This window comes from Mycteria americana, chromosome 7 (assembly GCF_035582795.1).
Source record: "Mycteria americana isolate JAX WOST 10 ecotype Jacksonville Zoo and Gardens chromosome 7, USCA_MyAme_1.0, whole genome shotgun sequence".
NCBI classification, from domain to species: domain Eukaryota; kingdom Metazoa; phylum Chordata; class Aves; order Ciconiiformes; family Ciconiidae; genus Mycteria; species Mycteria americana.
The window spans coordinates 49,497,027-49,512,918 of NC_134371.1; the positions used below are offsets into that span (position 1 = coordinate 49,497,027).

At 37.9% G+C, this 15,892-nt stretch overlaps 1 protein-coding gene across 5 annotated transcripts in view; it reads left to right on the forward strand.

Moving 5' to 3' along the window:
* DPYD (dihydropyrimidine dehydrogenase) overlaps positions 1-15,892 on the forward strand; it is a 369,002-nt gene that overhangs the window by 223,007 nt on the left and 130,103 nt on the right. For all 5 annotated transcript variants that reach the window (XM_075508301.1, XM_075508306.1, XM_075508302.1 and 2 more), the window contains one exon: positions 1,428-1,592. In XM_075508301.1, coding sequence (XP_075364416.1) covers positions 1,428-1,592 — 165 coding nt within the window. The remainder of the gene's footprint in view (positions 1-1,427; positions 1,593-15,892) is intronic.

Consider the following 15,892-nt stretch of genomic DNA (forward strand, 5'->3'; position numbering starts at 1 on the left):
TATTTTTTTCTGAAAATATAACTTAACTGTTTAGAGGGAGATGAAGCTTTTGTGATGAAGGAACAATATTATAGTAGAAAAACAAGGGATTATTGTGATGTCCATGTTCCAGACTTATTAGGCCTGAAAATAGATGAACTGAGGAGATTACTTTGTGTGATTTCTATGTAAATGGACATATAATTACCTATCAGTATAAAATATTAGTACATATTTACTGTATAATAAGTAATTCAACTTTATAAGCAAATGAAGATTACCTCAAATTTACATACAATGTGAAGAAAAGTCCCTTTATCCTCTGTAACTGCAGCATTTGGCAGATTCAGGAATAAATAATCTTTTGTGGCAAGGGTATGCCTTATCAAACATATGCAGATCAGTGCTAATTAATGCTAATTAAGGTTTCCTGTCTATCTAGTTGGAAAAACGTCCAAATGTTATGAAATCCAGTTAGTATGCCTATTACCCTAATTGTTTTATATGGGATGATTCTTAATTAAAATATGTAAATTGACCTTAATTGCTATATACTAATGGAGGTTCATGTTATCTCACTAAAAATGACAAGATGGTGAGGAGGGGTACTTAAACAAATAATTCTGATACATTTGTAAATAAATGACCTTTACTCAAAATTATTTTTAATTGGAAATTGGCAAAAGGAACATTTTGCCATCTATGTTTCTCTTTAGTTTTAAATAATGTCAGAATTTACAGTTCTTTGTTAATATAGATACAGTGACATTGCAGCTTAATTAAGACTACTAAACAAGTCAACATTTTATGTGTTTACTGTATGTTTCAGATTTGTTTGCTAACCTCATGTTGACCTTCAGAAAAGTCGTGCTTTACAATATTGGTCTTAATTTTCAGTATTTTGGGTTTTATTTTTTTATTTTGATCTCTTAATCATATCATCTCATTTGTGAAGTTTGGTACACATACTTTTGCTGGTGATCTCGACCTGTGACCCTGACTTTTCATCGGGGAGGCTGGTGGGCAGCACCTCTTTGCACTTCACCTGCTCGCGTAGGACATGGACTTTGATCATCTTTGGGGACGACAGTTCACATGTATGCTGTTACATGACTGAGGCCTACACAAGTTTTTACACGAAGTCTTGTATGCCTTCTACCCGACACAAAAGCATCATTTAAATGATGTTTTGTGTGGCAGTTTGTACAGTGCCCCATATTGCCATTTTCTTGATAGTTATCATACCATTTCAAACACACAGCAAACATTTTTCTCCTCTGATGTAGAGAATCTGCTAATTTAGAGAACTGTCCTATAATTGTAGTTTTTACTCATAATAACAGTACATTTTATAAACATCCGATATGTTTAAGTCTGTGAAGTCATAGTCATCATTGATATGTGCCTCGCTTCAGAAAGTCAATCTGAAAGGTTTCACTGTTTTGCAGGATATTGTAACCAATGTTTCTCCGAGGATTGTGCGTGGAATTACTTCAGGTCCTGTGTACGGCCCAGGCCAAGGCTCTTTCCTGAACATTGAACTGATCAGCGAGAAAACAGCAGCATATTGGTGTAAAAGTATTGCTGAACTGAAGGCTGACTTTCCAAACCATGTAAGTACCACTCAGTCATCAAGATGCAATATACTTATTTAGAATCTCCAGTTTACAGATCTGTGAAAACTCACCTATTTAATATTTATTAAATACCATGCCAATTGCTTTATTGGCATATGAGTATGTTATTAAAAACCAGAAAAGTCTATCCAAATAGTCTTTATGACAGAAAATTCTGTGAAATGAGTGTTACACAAACAGAGATCGGTCATGATTTTTTAGTCAGGCTGATGTTTACATTCAAACAGATAATATCAAGGGAAAGAGTTGATCCCAGAGCAGATGCTTGCCAGTTCTGCTGTGAGTAATTACGTATTTAAGATCATATTTAAAGATGTAACTTATAATAATCATTTTCATTGTGAATTGAATTTGATTATAAAAGGAATCTTTGTTCTTTTAATTCTTAATCCAAATGTGAAAGATACTTTTAATATTTTTAGAAGCAATTGGCTGCTCTAGGAGAAAAAAACCAATACTGACTTAAAGTTAACTTCACTACAAGGACAGAGTTCTGTTCTAGCCTTCTTGGCTGTGGGGAATATCTGTCTAGAAGGTAATAATCAAAGTTGGGAGCAATGACGCCAGCTAGCTGGCATAAATGGTTTTCAGCTACTGTTCTAGTGAATAAGAACCACGAGGTGGAAAGTAAAATTCACCTCAATCATTATCTCAAATGGATAGAGCTAGAAATCCCAGAGCTTACATATCTTCTGTCTTGAAGTTATTACCTCCATGGTTCAGCTATGAACAAAACAAGTTAACGTTCTTGAATATATTATGGCATGAAGACAATCAGGTTTTTTTTCTTATTCCTGGTGTTTAAATGTACACATCGGCAAGTATAAAAATGTTTAAACACATTGTATTGATAGTAAAAGTTGAGTGCTGCATGTTTAATATCCTGCTTCACTATGGATGGACTGTGTGTTTCTTTGCTGAGGTTCATGTCACTTTATTTGCTGTGACTGTGCTTCACAATAGGGAAAGTGTGAACCGAAAGATAATACTGTAATTCTCTGATTTTGATTTTAACATCCTTTGTCAAAGTCCTAGATATTGCACGCAGGAAGACTGTTGGCCGTTTCTGCTGTGGGAATGGTCTCTCATTGCAGTCTCCACCAAAAATCTATTGCAGCATTCTGTGCTTGAGACCAAATTGCTCTCTTCTGTGGGGAAAAGTACTAGCAACAATTTCAAAAGGAAAATTTGAATTTTCTGAGACCTAGCCTCTTGTGTGGGATGAAGTCCCACTCTTCCATAGTTCCCGGGGTGAGCATCTTCTGATCGTCCCTCACTATGTGAGTTATTACTTTGAGAAGTGAATTCAGCTCCTGCACGTTGGCTGTGGCTGCTGCTGTGGCACCTTTGAGGTTGTTAATGCCTGCATGGGCACGGGGGGGAAGCGGCACCAGCAGTAGACCTTGGCTTTGCTCACAGGGATTTTTAAAACGTGCCCGTGAACTCATCTAAGAACTGTCATAATTATGATGGTAAATTTGTTGCTAACTGAAAACAGATTTTTATTCACTGCGTAGAAATCTCTTGGTGCTTATTTTGAAATATTCTGTATAATTAGAGCTTGCAGAATTTTTTTCCCCCAATTCCTGTTCACTCCTCTAGAAAGGCTTTTTAAACTTGATGTGTTTTGGGGGGGGTTCTTGAAATCAAAACCAGTTTCTGAGAACCGTTTGGGTGAATTTAACAAGCAAAGAATGACATTTTCTGCTCAAATGAAAGCCAAACAGAGATGAGGACACAAGTGATTACAGTAAAAAAATTTACCTTGCTACAGTAAGTATTGAAAACAAATCAAAATTATACATAATTACTTTTGCTATGTAATACAAGTAATTTAAGATAAGATTTATCTTACAGGTGAAAAGGATATGAGCAAAATAGCTACCTCAGTAGAAGACAATCCCACAACAGCATCCTATCTCATGCCATTAGGAAGAAGCAAACCATAACGCAAAAAGAGCAGCTAAATTCCTCCAATGAAGCCTAGGATTTAAACTAAATTTTGCAAGGGGTTGTGCAAAAGAGGACCAGCAGGCACAGCTCAGTGGATAACGTCACGTAACTATGCCATGTTGCCTGTATAGATCAGGAACTAGCGTCACCCTTTGCTGTCTTCCCCCCTGTAGTGTGGGGCCTCATCCCTTGACTCCCGATTCTTGCTTGTAGCTTGCAGTTATCTCTGACTGGCAGTCTTTCCCAGTCTTCTCTTCTATTAGCTTCTCCCTTCAACCCCGAATCCACTTCAAGTGGACTAGGGCAAAAGCTGCCACCAGCAGAAACTTGCTTCAATGCCACTGGCAGTGAATTAAATATCTGTAAGGGTCCAAGCAGAGGAGAAAGCAGAAAGAGAAAGTATCTGGATTTTGTGTGTTTGCTTGTGGAGTATCACCAAAATCTTTGCTGTTTCAGTTTGGGATTTTTTTAAATTGAGTTAATTTAATACTACTATTACTGTTTTTTCAGAAAACACACACACACAAAAAGAAATTAGATGGCATGCACAGTACAGGCCCAAGAATTTTTTTTTTTTTTTTTTAAATCAGGTGCTTCTCTGTTAAAATTATTTGAAGTTAAAAATTGGATTGTTTTCCTTCTGGTACTTCAGACATCTCAGTAAGGTATTACTTCAGCAACTTGGCTGAGATGATTTAAAACATTTATTCAGCATTGTTTATTGTTAAATTTTCAAAGGACTCAGTTTTAAAAACGCTGTGTCCACTGCTTTCCTATATACCAAGAAAATATCCTTTCAGTCAGAGAGACGTGAAAGTGAGAAGAAAATTGGTCTGTTTGTATTTGTTGTCGTCTTTTTACTTTCCCAGATATTGTAGTTTTACTTATTTATATTGGCCTGTCTTTGTGATATCCAAACATCTTCCTTACATGGTTAATCAAGGTTTTTTTTAAGAGTCTATGAAGTATTTATATTTTTCTGTCTTATGGCTCCACATAGCATCTGATACCACAGGATTTATCATATCAATTAATAAGGAGAAAATGGATTTTTTTTTTTTCTTTAGTAGTAGAGACTGAGAACTCAACAGTGAGAAAAGACGAAACAATTATTTTATTAGTTTCATACTCCTAAGTGTAATATTAAAATATCCCATCTGAATTAGTATAAAGCTGACACCTTATTGGCAAGTTTTGCATCCCCATTCCCCCAAAAAAGGTTGTTTGTAAAGTGCTATACTAATCTAAGACTCAAGAAAAAAAGTGAAAGAAAAAGATCAATAATCAGAATTTTCAGATTTAAATTTAATTACTACTTGTTAGAGAGGAATGACTACTGAAACCATAGTCGTAGTCTGGTAGTCTGTCTCTTTTCTCTCTGCTATAGAGGGACATTTTGGGCCAAGGCCATTAAAAGCTGTTCCTGTGTAATGCAAATATTATCTCAACATCATGATGAGAAATAGGAAAACTCTCCCTTTCTAAGGCCTGCTTAGACGGGTTTGAAATGGCAGAGGGGAGATTTGGAGGTGGGGAATGAACCGGTGGCTGGGTGGGGACTTAGCTTCTGACCGGGGTCAACCCACCACAGATGGAAAACGTTGAATAAAGTTGTCAGTTCGTGTTAAAAAGACTAGACCATTATTTGGACATGCAATATTTGAAGTGCTTTAGATAATGGGGCAGAAGGACTAACACTAAGGCCACAACATGTCCTACTTCCATATTTTATTTACCAAGGAGATACCTGATTATATGGTGTATTGACATACTTTCCTGCCAAAATGTGGCTGAAAAAAGGGTGTTTTATGGTATATTCAAGAAATTAGTTTACTTAAGAAATATGAATTTGGCCAAGTAGAACTCACCTAATGATATGATCATGAATGAAAACTGTGGAAAAAAAATTTCACTTTTACTTTAGCAAAAGTCTGCAAACTTTAATCAGTAGAAAGTGGCTGAGAAAGTTGAAAAGGAAATTATAAAACCTTGGAAGAGAACTTACTGCTGAAATTTTATATTCACATATTTGACATTAGTTACAATATGGCCATTATCCCTGCTGGGAGCTGTGAATACTGGTCGTGGAAGTACTTCTTTGTGTGCTGGTAAAACAAGGACCTGTGTGCACAGTGAAGCTGGCAATTGTGGGAATCATTTTTGGTGACTGCGAGGGCATGGGATATATTGGGGGTAGCGCTTGTTTCATCAGAAAAAGCATGCAAACTGCTGCTGTTCCTCATCAAAACCTTTCGCTTACCATAGCTCAGCCTTCTCATTTGAGCTGGCAAATCACCTGCTTACACAGATGTCTATTCTTCCAGTCTCATAAGCATGTCTATGTATTTACACTACCTAGTAGCTGGCCAAATATTTTAAGGTTTCGTATTACCCTGAAACCTCTTTAGCATCCACACTGGGGAGAACAAGCTTCAGCAGAGCGATGTTTGAAAGTGGTAAAACACTTCTCTACACAAAAATATGAACTGAGGGTTCAGTAAGAAGGTGATGGGCACGGTTGCCCGGTAGTCTTTCTCCACCTTCCCAAAACTGTAGTTGGTGCCCTGTAGATAATTAAAAATTAAGCAAATTCATGAAAAACCTCAATATGCCAATTAGTTTGGGTCTGAGCACATGCAGGAGGTCACAGCAGTACAGATAAAGGATTTTGAAAGAACACTTAATGAAACAAAATAGATTGCGGGGGAAATGTCATTCCCTACAGGGCCAACAGAAGTCCATCACAAACAAGCAAATGTCTGAGAAATTTGTACTGCAAGAAAGAACTGGGATCTTGGAAGAAGATGCCAAATTGCATGTTTTTCAATATTGCTATATTAGTATCCTGAAGTCTTAAAAGTAACTTTTTGGCCTCCTTACTGAACACAAATGAGTTTGGCCTGCTGTAGGACTCTAAGGAACGTACACAGATTGTCAGCTGTGACACTGATTCTGTGATTCAGATATCAGTGTCGTGACGTGTTGAATTGAGAAACCTCTTCTGCTAGAAACAGTAAGTACTCTTGGACCCCGAAACTAAGCTGAAAACTCTTGTCTTAATGTTTGTTCTGCTGCTTGCAGAATGTTGCTGACAGTCTCTCTGACAGTTACTCAGCAGAGAGCAGCTTTTCAAGGCTGAAACTGTTAAAGATATAATTTTGTTCAACATTTTGTTCAGAATGTCCCAGGAACACCTGTCAGGAGTAGCCATGCTAGAGAGCACACGACAACAGATCACTGGATCCCAGGATGATAACCGACTTCTTTGTAGCATTGTTTTTTGGGGGGTTTTTATGGTTTTAAATCTCCTGGAATGGTGTAATTAGTTTTTTATATTATGCAGTTTTTTTCTACCATAGAGGTATGAAATGGGGCAGCCAGTTTTGTTTGGGTTTGGTGTGTGTTGTTTTTTGGTTTTTGTTTTTGAATTTAGGTAACAAAACCAGATTTGTTTTAATTCTACTCTGTGAGGACAGGAGGAAATGAGGGGTTACAGAGGAAGAAAAATACAATTCAACAGGCATAAGGGAGTGCCTTGCTCCTGTAAATAACTTTTGGTGCAGAAAAATGCAATGTTCAAAAAGATTTCCTGAAGTTAAATGATGAATAGAAATAGATTTGCAACAGCAATAGTAGTTATTTGGATGGTTTACATGAAGAGGTTTGATTAGATTGCCGAAGTGATCCCTGAAGTGGGGTCCTACATATCAAGCTTAAGTGTAGGACCAACTCTGGTTTTAATAGCAGGTTTCATCTACAGACTGTAAAGATTTGTATATTTATATAAACTTTTTCCTCTCTAAGTCTGCTCTAATAGTAGACCTTGCAATCTGGTTACTGAGAGGAATTGACCAGAATATCTAAAATTGCTGTAGATCTCTTTTGAGACTTAAAATTAAGGGACATTAGGTGGAAAACTTTTTAAGATCTAGAGGAATCATAAACTTCACAGCTTTACTGTGAGGAAAAGGTCACAGTTGGATTTCTCACAAGATGTATTAGTAATAATTTCTGTATTTTTGCAGGCATTATTATAGCTTTTATTTTTGATGGGTGTTCAGAGGTCCGTGGGATGTTGTGTAGAGTACATAGTATTTACATTTTGAGATACCAGTCACTGACTTGATTAAGGTTATAAAAGATAATAGTTTGTTTTACCATTTGGGTTTCAAATTTGAAATACTTGGGAATTCGGAATAGCATTTGTGATACAGGCAATTAGGTGAGGTGAAAGGCAGAACCTTCATCTTTGTCTTTGCAGGAGTCACGTTCAGAAGTGATGGTTTCACAACCATCAAATGGTCAGCCAGCTGCTCTCCATAAACGCCTGCTTTTCCTAGGGCTAGTATAGATAGCTTTACCTTTCCGTCACAAAGAAATAATATTTTATATTCCAAATACCTACTGAGGCGTGCATCCACCTGATAAGTCACAGACATCTTGACAAGCCACAACACCTACAAACTTGGAATAAAACATTTCTAAACAACCAGGTAGGGCTGTGCCCATGTGGACCTCACTTGGTACCAACAGCAACCAGTGTATTGGGGACCTGAATGGGGAGAGTACATGCCATGTGTTCTCAGGCCTATCAGAGGACCCTTGCTGGAAGGCCAGATGCTTTTCCACATGAACTGAGAAGGACGGAGCACAAGGCGGGGAGCCACAAGCCGGGCTGCCCAGAAGCTTGAACACTCCATATCATGGAAGTGCCCAGCAGCACAGAACAGCTACCTGGGTTCCCTGATCTGAATTTCAGATCCACAAATCACATTCAAAAACTCCAGAAGTTGTTATTGCTGCAGCTTAAACTTCCCAAAGCCAGCCGTCATGGATGCTTGGTAGGAGGTGAAAAAACCCACACAGCAGTTGTTAAATTCACCATATGGAAAAGATCCCTTTCACTACAGAAAACTGGCAGTAGGCCTAGTCCCTTAACATCAGAGGAAATCCTAACTGAAGAGGGAGGATGAGGTTGGAAGAAGGCACTCATACTGGTTACCTTGCCCAGGAACTACACCACTTGTCCCTACCTAGTGTGGAGTGCAAGAATGGCCAAGACTCCTCAATTTCCAATGATTACTGTGGTGGGTAGAAAGGAAGAGGCCTTGGAGCGTGGAGCATGTGATCACCTTCCCTTTTTCTTTTCATCCTTCACCACACGGAAGAGGGAGGTTAAAAAACAGTACAGAAAGATGCTTCCTAGAAAAGAGAGAGAAGAGCGCTGACATGAAAGAAGAGCAGACGCATTAACACTGTACCTCCACCTATTCCAGGGGAGCTTCCACTCTCTCCCATCCTGAGGGTGTCCTGGTTCAGCTCTTCATGAGCTCGCAGAATGCATTTTCCTCTGTGCAGTCTAAGGAGGAATTCAACAGGAACTCTGATTTACACAGTGGATTTACACCAGAAGTGCCCATCCATTTCTGTAGGCACAGCAGTTTCAATTTGCAAGAGTAAGTGAACAAAAACTGAGGCTAGTAATGGAAGTGTTGATGTATTGGGTCTTTGAGATCACATTTTCGTATAAGGAAGGAAGTTTTCTGGGAAAGGCTCTTCCACAAGGCATAAAAAATGATCGAGCCTCATACGACCTAAATATTAATGGAGATGGGACTGAGCTACAAAATATGGTACTGTAAATTTTCACTTCTGGAGGCTGAGGTGTTAGTAAAAAAAAATTAGAAAATACAGGAAAATTCTCAACTATCATCAGCATTTTTCGATAGTAGTGTTGGCTATAGCAGATCTGCTTGAGGCTTGAAAAGTAGCAGAGAACTGACACGTGGTCAATGTAACACCTCTTTTCTGAGAGAGATCAGGGGAACTACAGACCTTAAATCTTCTATCCTTGTATGCAAGTTGGTAGAAGCTCTTCTAAAAAATAGAATTAGTAAAAAGAAAAAAAAAAAAAAAGGAAAAAAAAAGAGTAAAGAAACTCCTTGTGTAGTATGCCATGCCTTAAAAAATGTTCCTTGAGGACATCAAGAGAGACTCAGCTAATAAAGTGAGCTTGGGTTTCCAAAAGTGTTTGATAGGGTCCCTCACTGAAGGATTTGAAAGAAATTAAGTTGACATAAGATTAGAGGGAAGAAACCCACATGAATAAATAACTAGTTAAACATAGGAAACAATGTTAAGGAATAAATACTCAGTTTTCACAGTGGATAGAGCTCCAGTAAATTCCCTAGGGATCTGTGCTGTGTTCTGTGCTATTTAAAATGTTTATTAACAATCTGGAAAAGATAGGGAATTTCAAGAATGTAAACTTGGCTGGTAATAGTAAGTATTGTAGGGAGATAAAGATGAGAGCTGACTATAAAGGGTTGTGAAGGATCTTGCATTACTGAGTGACTGGCCAATGAACTGCCAGATAAAACTAAATGAAGATAAATGTAGTATGCACATGGGATAAAACAGCACTAAATTTACATGTACAATGATTGATTCTAAGCTGACTATGCTAGGGTTACAGTAGAGAGCATCATGAAAATCTCAGCTTAATGCTGAATAGCATTGAAATAAAGCTTATCAAACACAGAATTTCTGGGAAAGGAAGAGAGAACAAAGCAAAAACCATCATTATGCCAGCATATTCATTCATATTTTTTGCATATTTTGAATACACTGTGCAGTTCAGATTTTTCTGTCTCAGCAAGGGTGCAGCTGGATTGGAACCAGAAGGGTGATAGGTGGAAATGAGCAGTTGGAGACACTTCACCACGTGCCACTGTGGCTGTGGAGCTCATTCTCACAGGCCATTGCTGGGGCCAGAGGTACATACGGGTTGAGAAAGAACCGACTGGAAAAATTACTCGGAGAAGGCTATGGAGTGCATCACCTCTGGCTCAGGGAATTCCTGTGCCACAGATTTCTTAAATGCTGGGAGAATTTTCTAGGGAAATATTACTGTAAGCCCTAGAGAGCTGCTGCTGCTGGTGCGTGTTGGAGAAGGGGTACTGAGCTACGTAACCCATTCCTATGGGTTTACATTGTCGATGCACACAGAAGAGCTGTTAGATTTGTACCCAGGGTCAGAAACCCTCTCCTGCCTCCCAGTCCTGTCTCAACCTTTGGACCATTGTGCCTGTATTACATTTTGACAACCTGATTAACATGTAACTACATTACTTGAACTCAAGCTGAGATGAAGATATATTTTGTTCTAGTCTGAAATTATGTGCTAAGGGTTTTGTAATTCAAGTGCTGCCTTCAATTTGCTAAGATTTGAAAGGCTGGATTTCCAGAGGGTCACCACAGATGATCGTACATATAGAAACACAAGGAAGTCTGCTAAAAATTTACCCAGAGACAATGTGTGTTCCTGGATGTTCAAGTGATCATGCACTACATGTCATGCTGATTGGTCCCAACTGCTACAGTATTAATTTTGGTGGGTTTGTTGTTATTATTTTTTTAATAATACGGTTATTAATCTGGCAAAGAGGTGGAAACGCACACTCAGGCCATCAGTTTGAGGGAATTTTGTTTTAAGAAAGCACATATCTTTTGCTGGAAACTGCAATTTGTAACTGAAAATAGAACCACATGGTAAATTCAGTGAGATTTTTACAATCAATCTATGATTCAAGTGTGCATGTTTGTGGTGACAAATTAGGACCTTGAGGAGAAATGTGAGAAGATCTTTTATGTTTTGCACTTGGAAACTACAGCTTTGTTGAGAAACCTGTCAAACGAGTTTAGTGCAGATCTGTACTTTCTTCCTGTGCCATGACTTTTTTTGTTTGTTTTACTTTCACAACTAAGGTTTGACAAATAGTAAGTAGTTCAGTAAGGCAGAGGGACTATTTGTACATACGCTGAGAATATCCTTTTGATTTGGAGAGTGAGTTATTGATCCCTGCAAGAAAAGAACAATTTTCACAGTTTTTTAAAACTTTAGCCTTAGGGTAAGAACTAGGAGAAAATTAAAGCAGTTTCTGAAATACTTCACCAACCATCTCCTAGAAAATGACCCAATCTGCTTGATTATTGGAAAAGACAAACTCCTTAATGGCTAGCATCAGCTGAAGCTGGTTCAGGATGTGCTTTGGCTGTTGCTGCTAAAAATTCCTTTTGTGAAGAGATATGTGAATGGTCATTAAGCAGGAGTATCGACAAAGGAAATGCGCTAAACATAAAGACAGTGTGATTAAAAAGATATTTCTAGAATGTAATTCTGCTGACAGTGACGTGAAGAGTTGCATATTTTTGTTCATCTTATTAAGGTTTGAATTTCTTTTTTATTTTTCTGTGCGGACTATTATTTAGAGAGAAAAGAAAAGCTCTTAAAATCCCCAACTGTTTTCTCAGTTTGGTAAGTTACTGTGCGCACAATAGAGTGCTGCGAAATGATCTGTGAAATCCGGCTGGGTATCAGGCAGAGCATTCATTCTTTCTAGAAATGTCTTCCGTAAACTGCAACAAAGGAAATTGCATCATGCGTTAAAAAAATCCGTACACTAAGATGTCCATTTCACCCCCCCCCCCCAACCTGTGCTTAAAATAGCAATAACAACCTTGGTGCAGGGCATTTCCTGGTGATTAATAACTGGCCAGGGTTAATGGCCCTCAGCAGTGCCTCGGGCCATCAACTCCTCCCAGCCAGTCATTATTCCCTGGGAAATGCCCTTTTCTGGGTAGTTATTGTTTTAATATTAGGATATTAGGATGTAGAAGTTGCCATTGGATGGGGAGAAAATGACCTTGTGGCAATGTTAAAAAATAAACCCCCAAATGGCAAAATTTTAAAATTATTAACAGTCAACGATCCATCAAAATTAAAATCTAAGGTTTGTAGGAATTATGAAATTCTGCTAGCCTTATTACCTCTGCGAAACATTGATCCCCCAAATACTTCTCCTCAGTTTCCGTTTCATGTTTGTCATATGCAATCGGGTAAATTACAAAATTTGATCTTTTAAAATGTACAGTAGCTTTGACATTCATTTATACTGGCTGTGATACGATTTTAGTCTTTTAGGAGGCACTGAGTGTATGTGATTTAGATAATTCTGCTTTTTCTCTTTTATGTAATGTAGATTATAGTAACAATAAGGAAGCAAATTTATACCTGATAAAAGTAAGTATATGTTGTTCCTGTAGCCCATATTCTGCACTTAATTTCTGTGATGTGGTTTACATTTTGGGCATTCTGCTAGAGCTCTAATGAAGAAAAATATGAAGGCTAGGTCTATATTTAAAAGTCTTGCTCACATACTTATGTAGGCTAGGAATACTAAAAATAAAATCGCATCTAACTGCTGTCCTGGCAGAACCCTAGTGTAGATGCAGTTACACCATCAAACAGTTTATTTTTGTTCAGGAGCAAGTAAAGAGTTTACTTTACTGACATGAACTCTGTCGATAGTAGGAGAGCTGGCTCTACGCAGACATGTTCTAGCTTAGACAAGAAAGGCAGCGGCACATGCTTGAATCTATCACAATTGGAGCCAGCTCTTCAGTCTGACTGACAGCAGCTGGACTATATCCCAGCCTCCTGTGCTTTCTGGGGAGGGGGGCTATGGAAAGATCTCAAATTCAGAGCGAAACGTGGGAATAAAGTGTTCCAAGATGGTTTTTTTCCTTATCCACTGAGAGGAACATGTAGATTAGTAGAATTCTTAGTGGGCTCTGAACTGATCTTAATCTACACCCTCAACACTGCTGATAGCTTCTGAACTTTTTATGCACATTGACTTTAAGAACTATAATCATAAACTCTTACATAGTCTTCTTCACCAAACTTCTCATATCTGTCAGATTTCCGTATTCTAGATCTCAGTTCACCCTGCTTTTATATTTTAATTCCTTTTTTTATGTTGTGGTTGAAACTAATGAACTGTGCTTGCTATTAAGGTTAAGTAGCAACTGCTAAACGTGCAAAATCAGGGTGGCCAGCAGGTCCCAATAAGCAAAACTTTCTCTCTTCATATAGTATTAGTCTGATATACTGTTAGGTGAACACAGATGTGCCAAGAAATTACCACGGGATAGCGAATTACTCTGTGTCAGTGTGGTAACTACCCATGCGCATGTCTGTAACTTGCAGCAAATACAAGCTAATTCAAGTTAATATGAATTTCTTTAATTTTGGACGTAGCAAACTGGACTTACCTTGTATTTTATGGGGTTTGAATGAGCACTGAAGCAGTCAATCGCTGCAGGTATGCCGATTGCTGGTAACTCATAAATTAGTAACTTGTTTGTGTGTGTGTCTAAACTTTGTGTGCATATCTAGTGGAGATGGTATATTCTTTTAATTGTCGAAGGAAAAATGTGACAGTAAGTACTTCTTTTCTGAACACTTAAACCCAAATAAATATTTTTTAAAAGGCTTCTTTCAAGGAGACCTAAATACATCCTTTGTTATGAGCCACATAAGGTAAATGTAAACTCTAAGAAACGAACAGAGTACTTTTCTATCGTGTTTCCTGCTGCTGCACCTCTCAGTCTCACAACTCCCAGGAAGAATGCTTTTTCACTGGTTTATTTTTATATCTTTCTCATACTTTTTAAGCTCAAGGTTCCTAATCTATTTCAAGTTTCATTTCCTTTTAATTCGTCTTTATGTTTAACATTTTTGTTACAAAATTGTAGTTATGTTGATTGTTTCTGTCTATACATAACAGCTAGTTAAGGTCTTAGGTTTGGAAAAAAATTATATTGAAGCTCTATTCCTAAATTTCAGGGTAGCATTTCTAAAAATCTGTGGCGCTTTTCTTGCAGCGTAAGAATCTGATAGACTTATTCTTAGCCACGCTATTCTTGGCCACCTAGCCATTTATGAGAGATCTACCTCCATATGAAAATCTGAATACACTTGCAGAATGTTTCATTTAAGTTAACTACAGCTCAGGTGAGAGTATCTAGAGGTTGTGTGAATTTTATAGGTACCCCAAATTTTTACCTGTGAGCGGTATGCGCTTCTCAAGGTAAAGGGTGGGCATTAAAAATAGATGTAAGTCACATTTGCATTCTCTTAATGCTGTACTAGCGGCACCCCTCTGGCTCCTAGAAGGACTTCTGCCTTTGATTCTGCCAGAGGCATCCACGTTTCACCTGATTTATTTTCAGTTTATCTTTTTGGGAGCACACATACTCACTGCTGGGTCATTGATAAAATCTCTCTACCATTAGATGGCAATTGGTCTTACAGTGCTTTCATTTGAATGAGACTATAATCCCATAGACTGTGCAATGCATTTTAATTTTGAAATGTCCAACCACATAGCAGTATGCTGAACAAGTTAGGTAACAATTTTATTAAACATCCAAATATTTAGTGAAAATAGTAAGGCCTCTTTCAGTTTCTCAGCGTCTTTTCATAAGCTTCCCTAAAAGATGAAGAGGTGGGTGGAACTGGCAGTTGAGGAGGAAAGATTAGTCAGAAGGTAGCTGCCAACTTCCAGCCCTTAATTTTGTATCTTCTTTGCTGCTGGAGTGTAGCCAAAAAACTACTTGGGTCATCAGACATAACAGCTAGCTACTTAAGTAAATTACAATGTCTCCATATAAAAAAAATAAAGCTACCCACTCATGAGATTTTCTGATCGTATCTCAGATGGGAGCACTGAAGACCTGCCATCATGAGGTTTGGTGCATAGTGACACTGGTTTTCACTGAATTTTTGGCCCAGCTGGGAGATACCAGGGGATAATAGGAAGGCTATATGAAGAGATCAAGGTCAAGAGAAAACATGGATTTTCATCTTCACTTCTTGAAAAGTTCTGTGCCTGACAGAAAGTAGAGTTTCTTTCTTTGCTAAGGACTATTTTAATATAATTTTCACTATAGGAATATTTATGTATGAAACATTTTTTTCAAATGAAAAATTTTTTTTTTTTTAAGTTTTTTTTATAGTCCATGGAGCATGTTTCTTGCTTGCCTCACCTTCTTATCGTCTCTCTTTTCCCTTTTAAAAATTCCTAAAGTATGTTACTGGCAAGAAGCTATCAAGTGCTAATTTATTGCTAATCATTTGAAAAGCGCAACAAGAATTAATTTTTTTATAAGAAATGCTACTGTTGATACAGGTTTATCATTAAATGAGCCTAGAGCTCCCATTAACATGGGCCTAACGAGAAACAGTGGTCTTCTAACAGGTCAGGAGGGTTCTTGTTCATTTGGAGAGGTGAAAGCTGGGTAGGAATCAATGAACGCATGTGAGTGTGTCTGGTATTTGGCTTTGTTGCAGTTTGAGGTTTGTGTGTTGTGTGTGAGGGAGGTGGATGGCATGTTGTAGTTGTGGAGATGGCCTTGCTGCTGGGCTGTGGGTCTGATCTGTCTCTCAATAACAACTGAGTCTTATTAAAAAGCAGAGC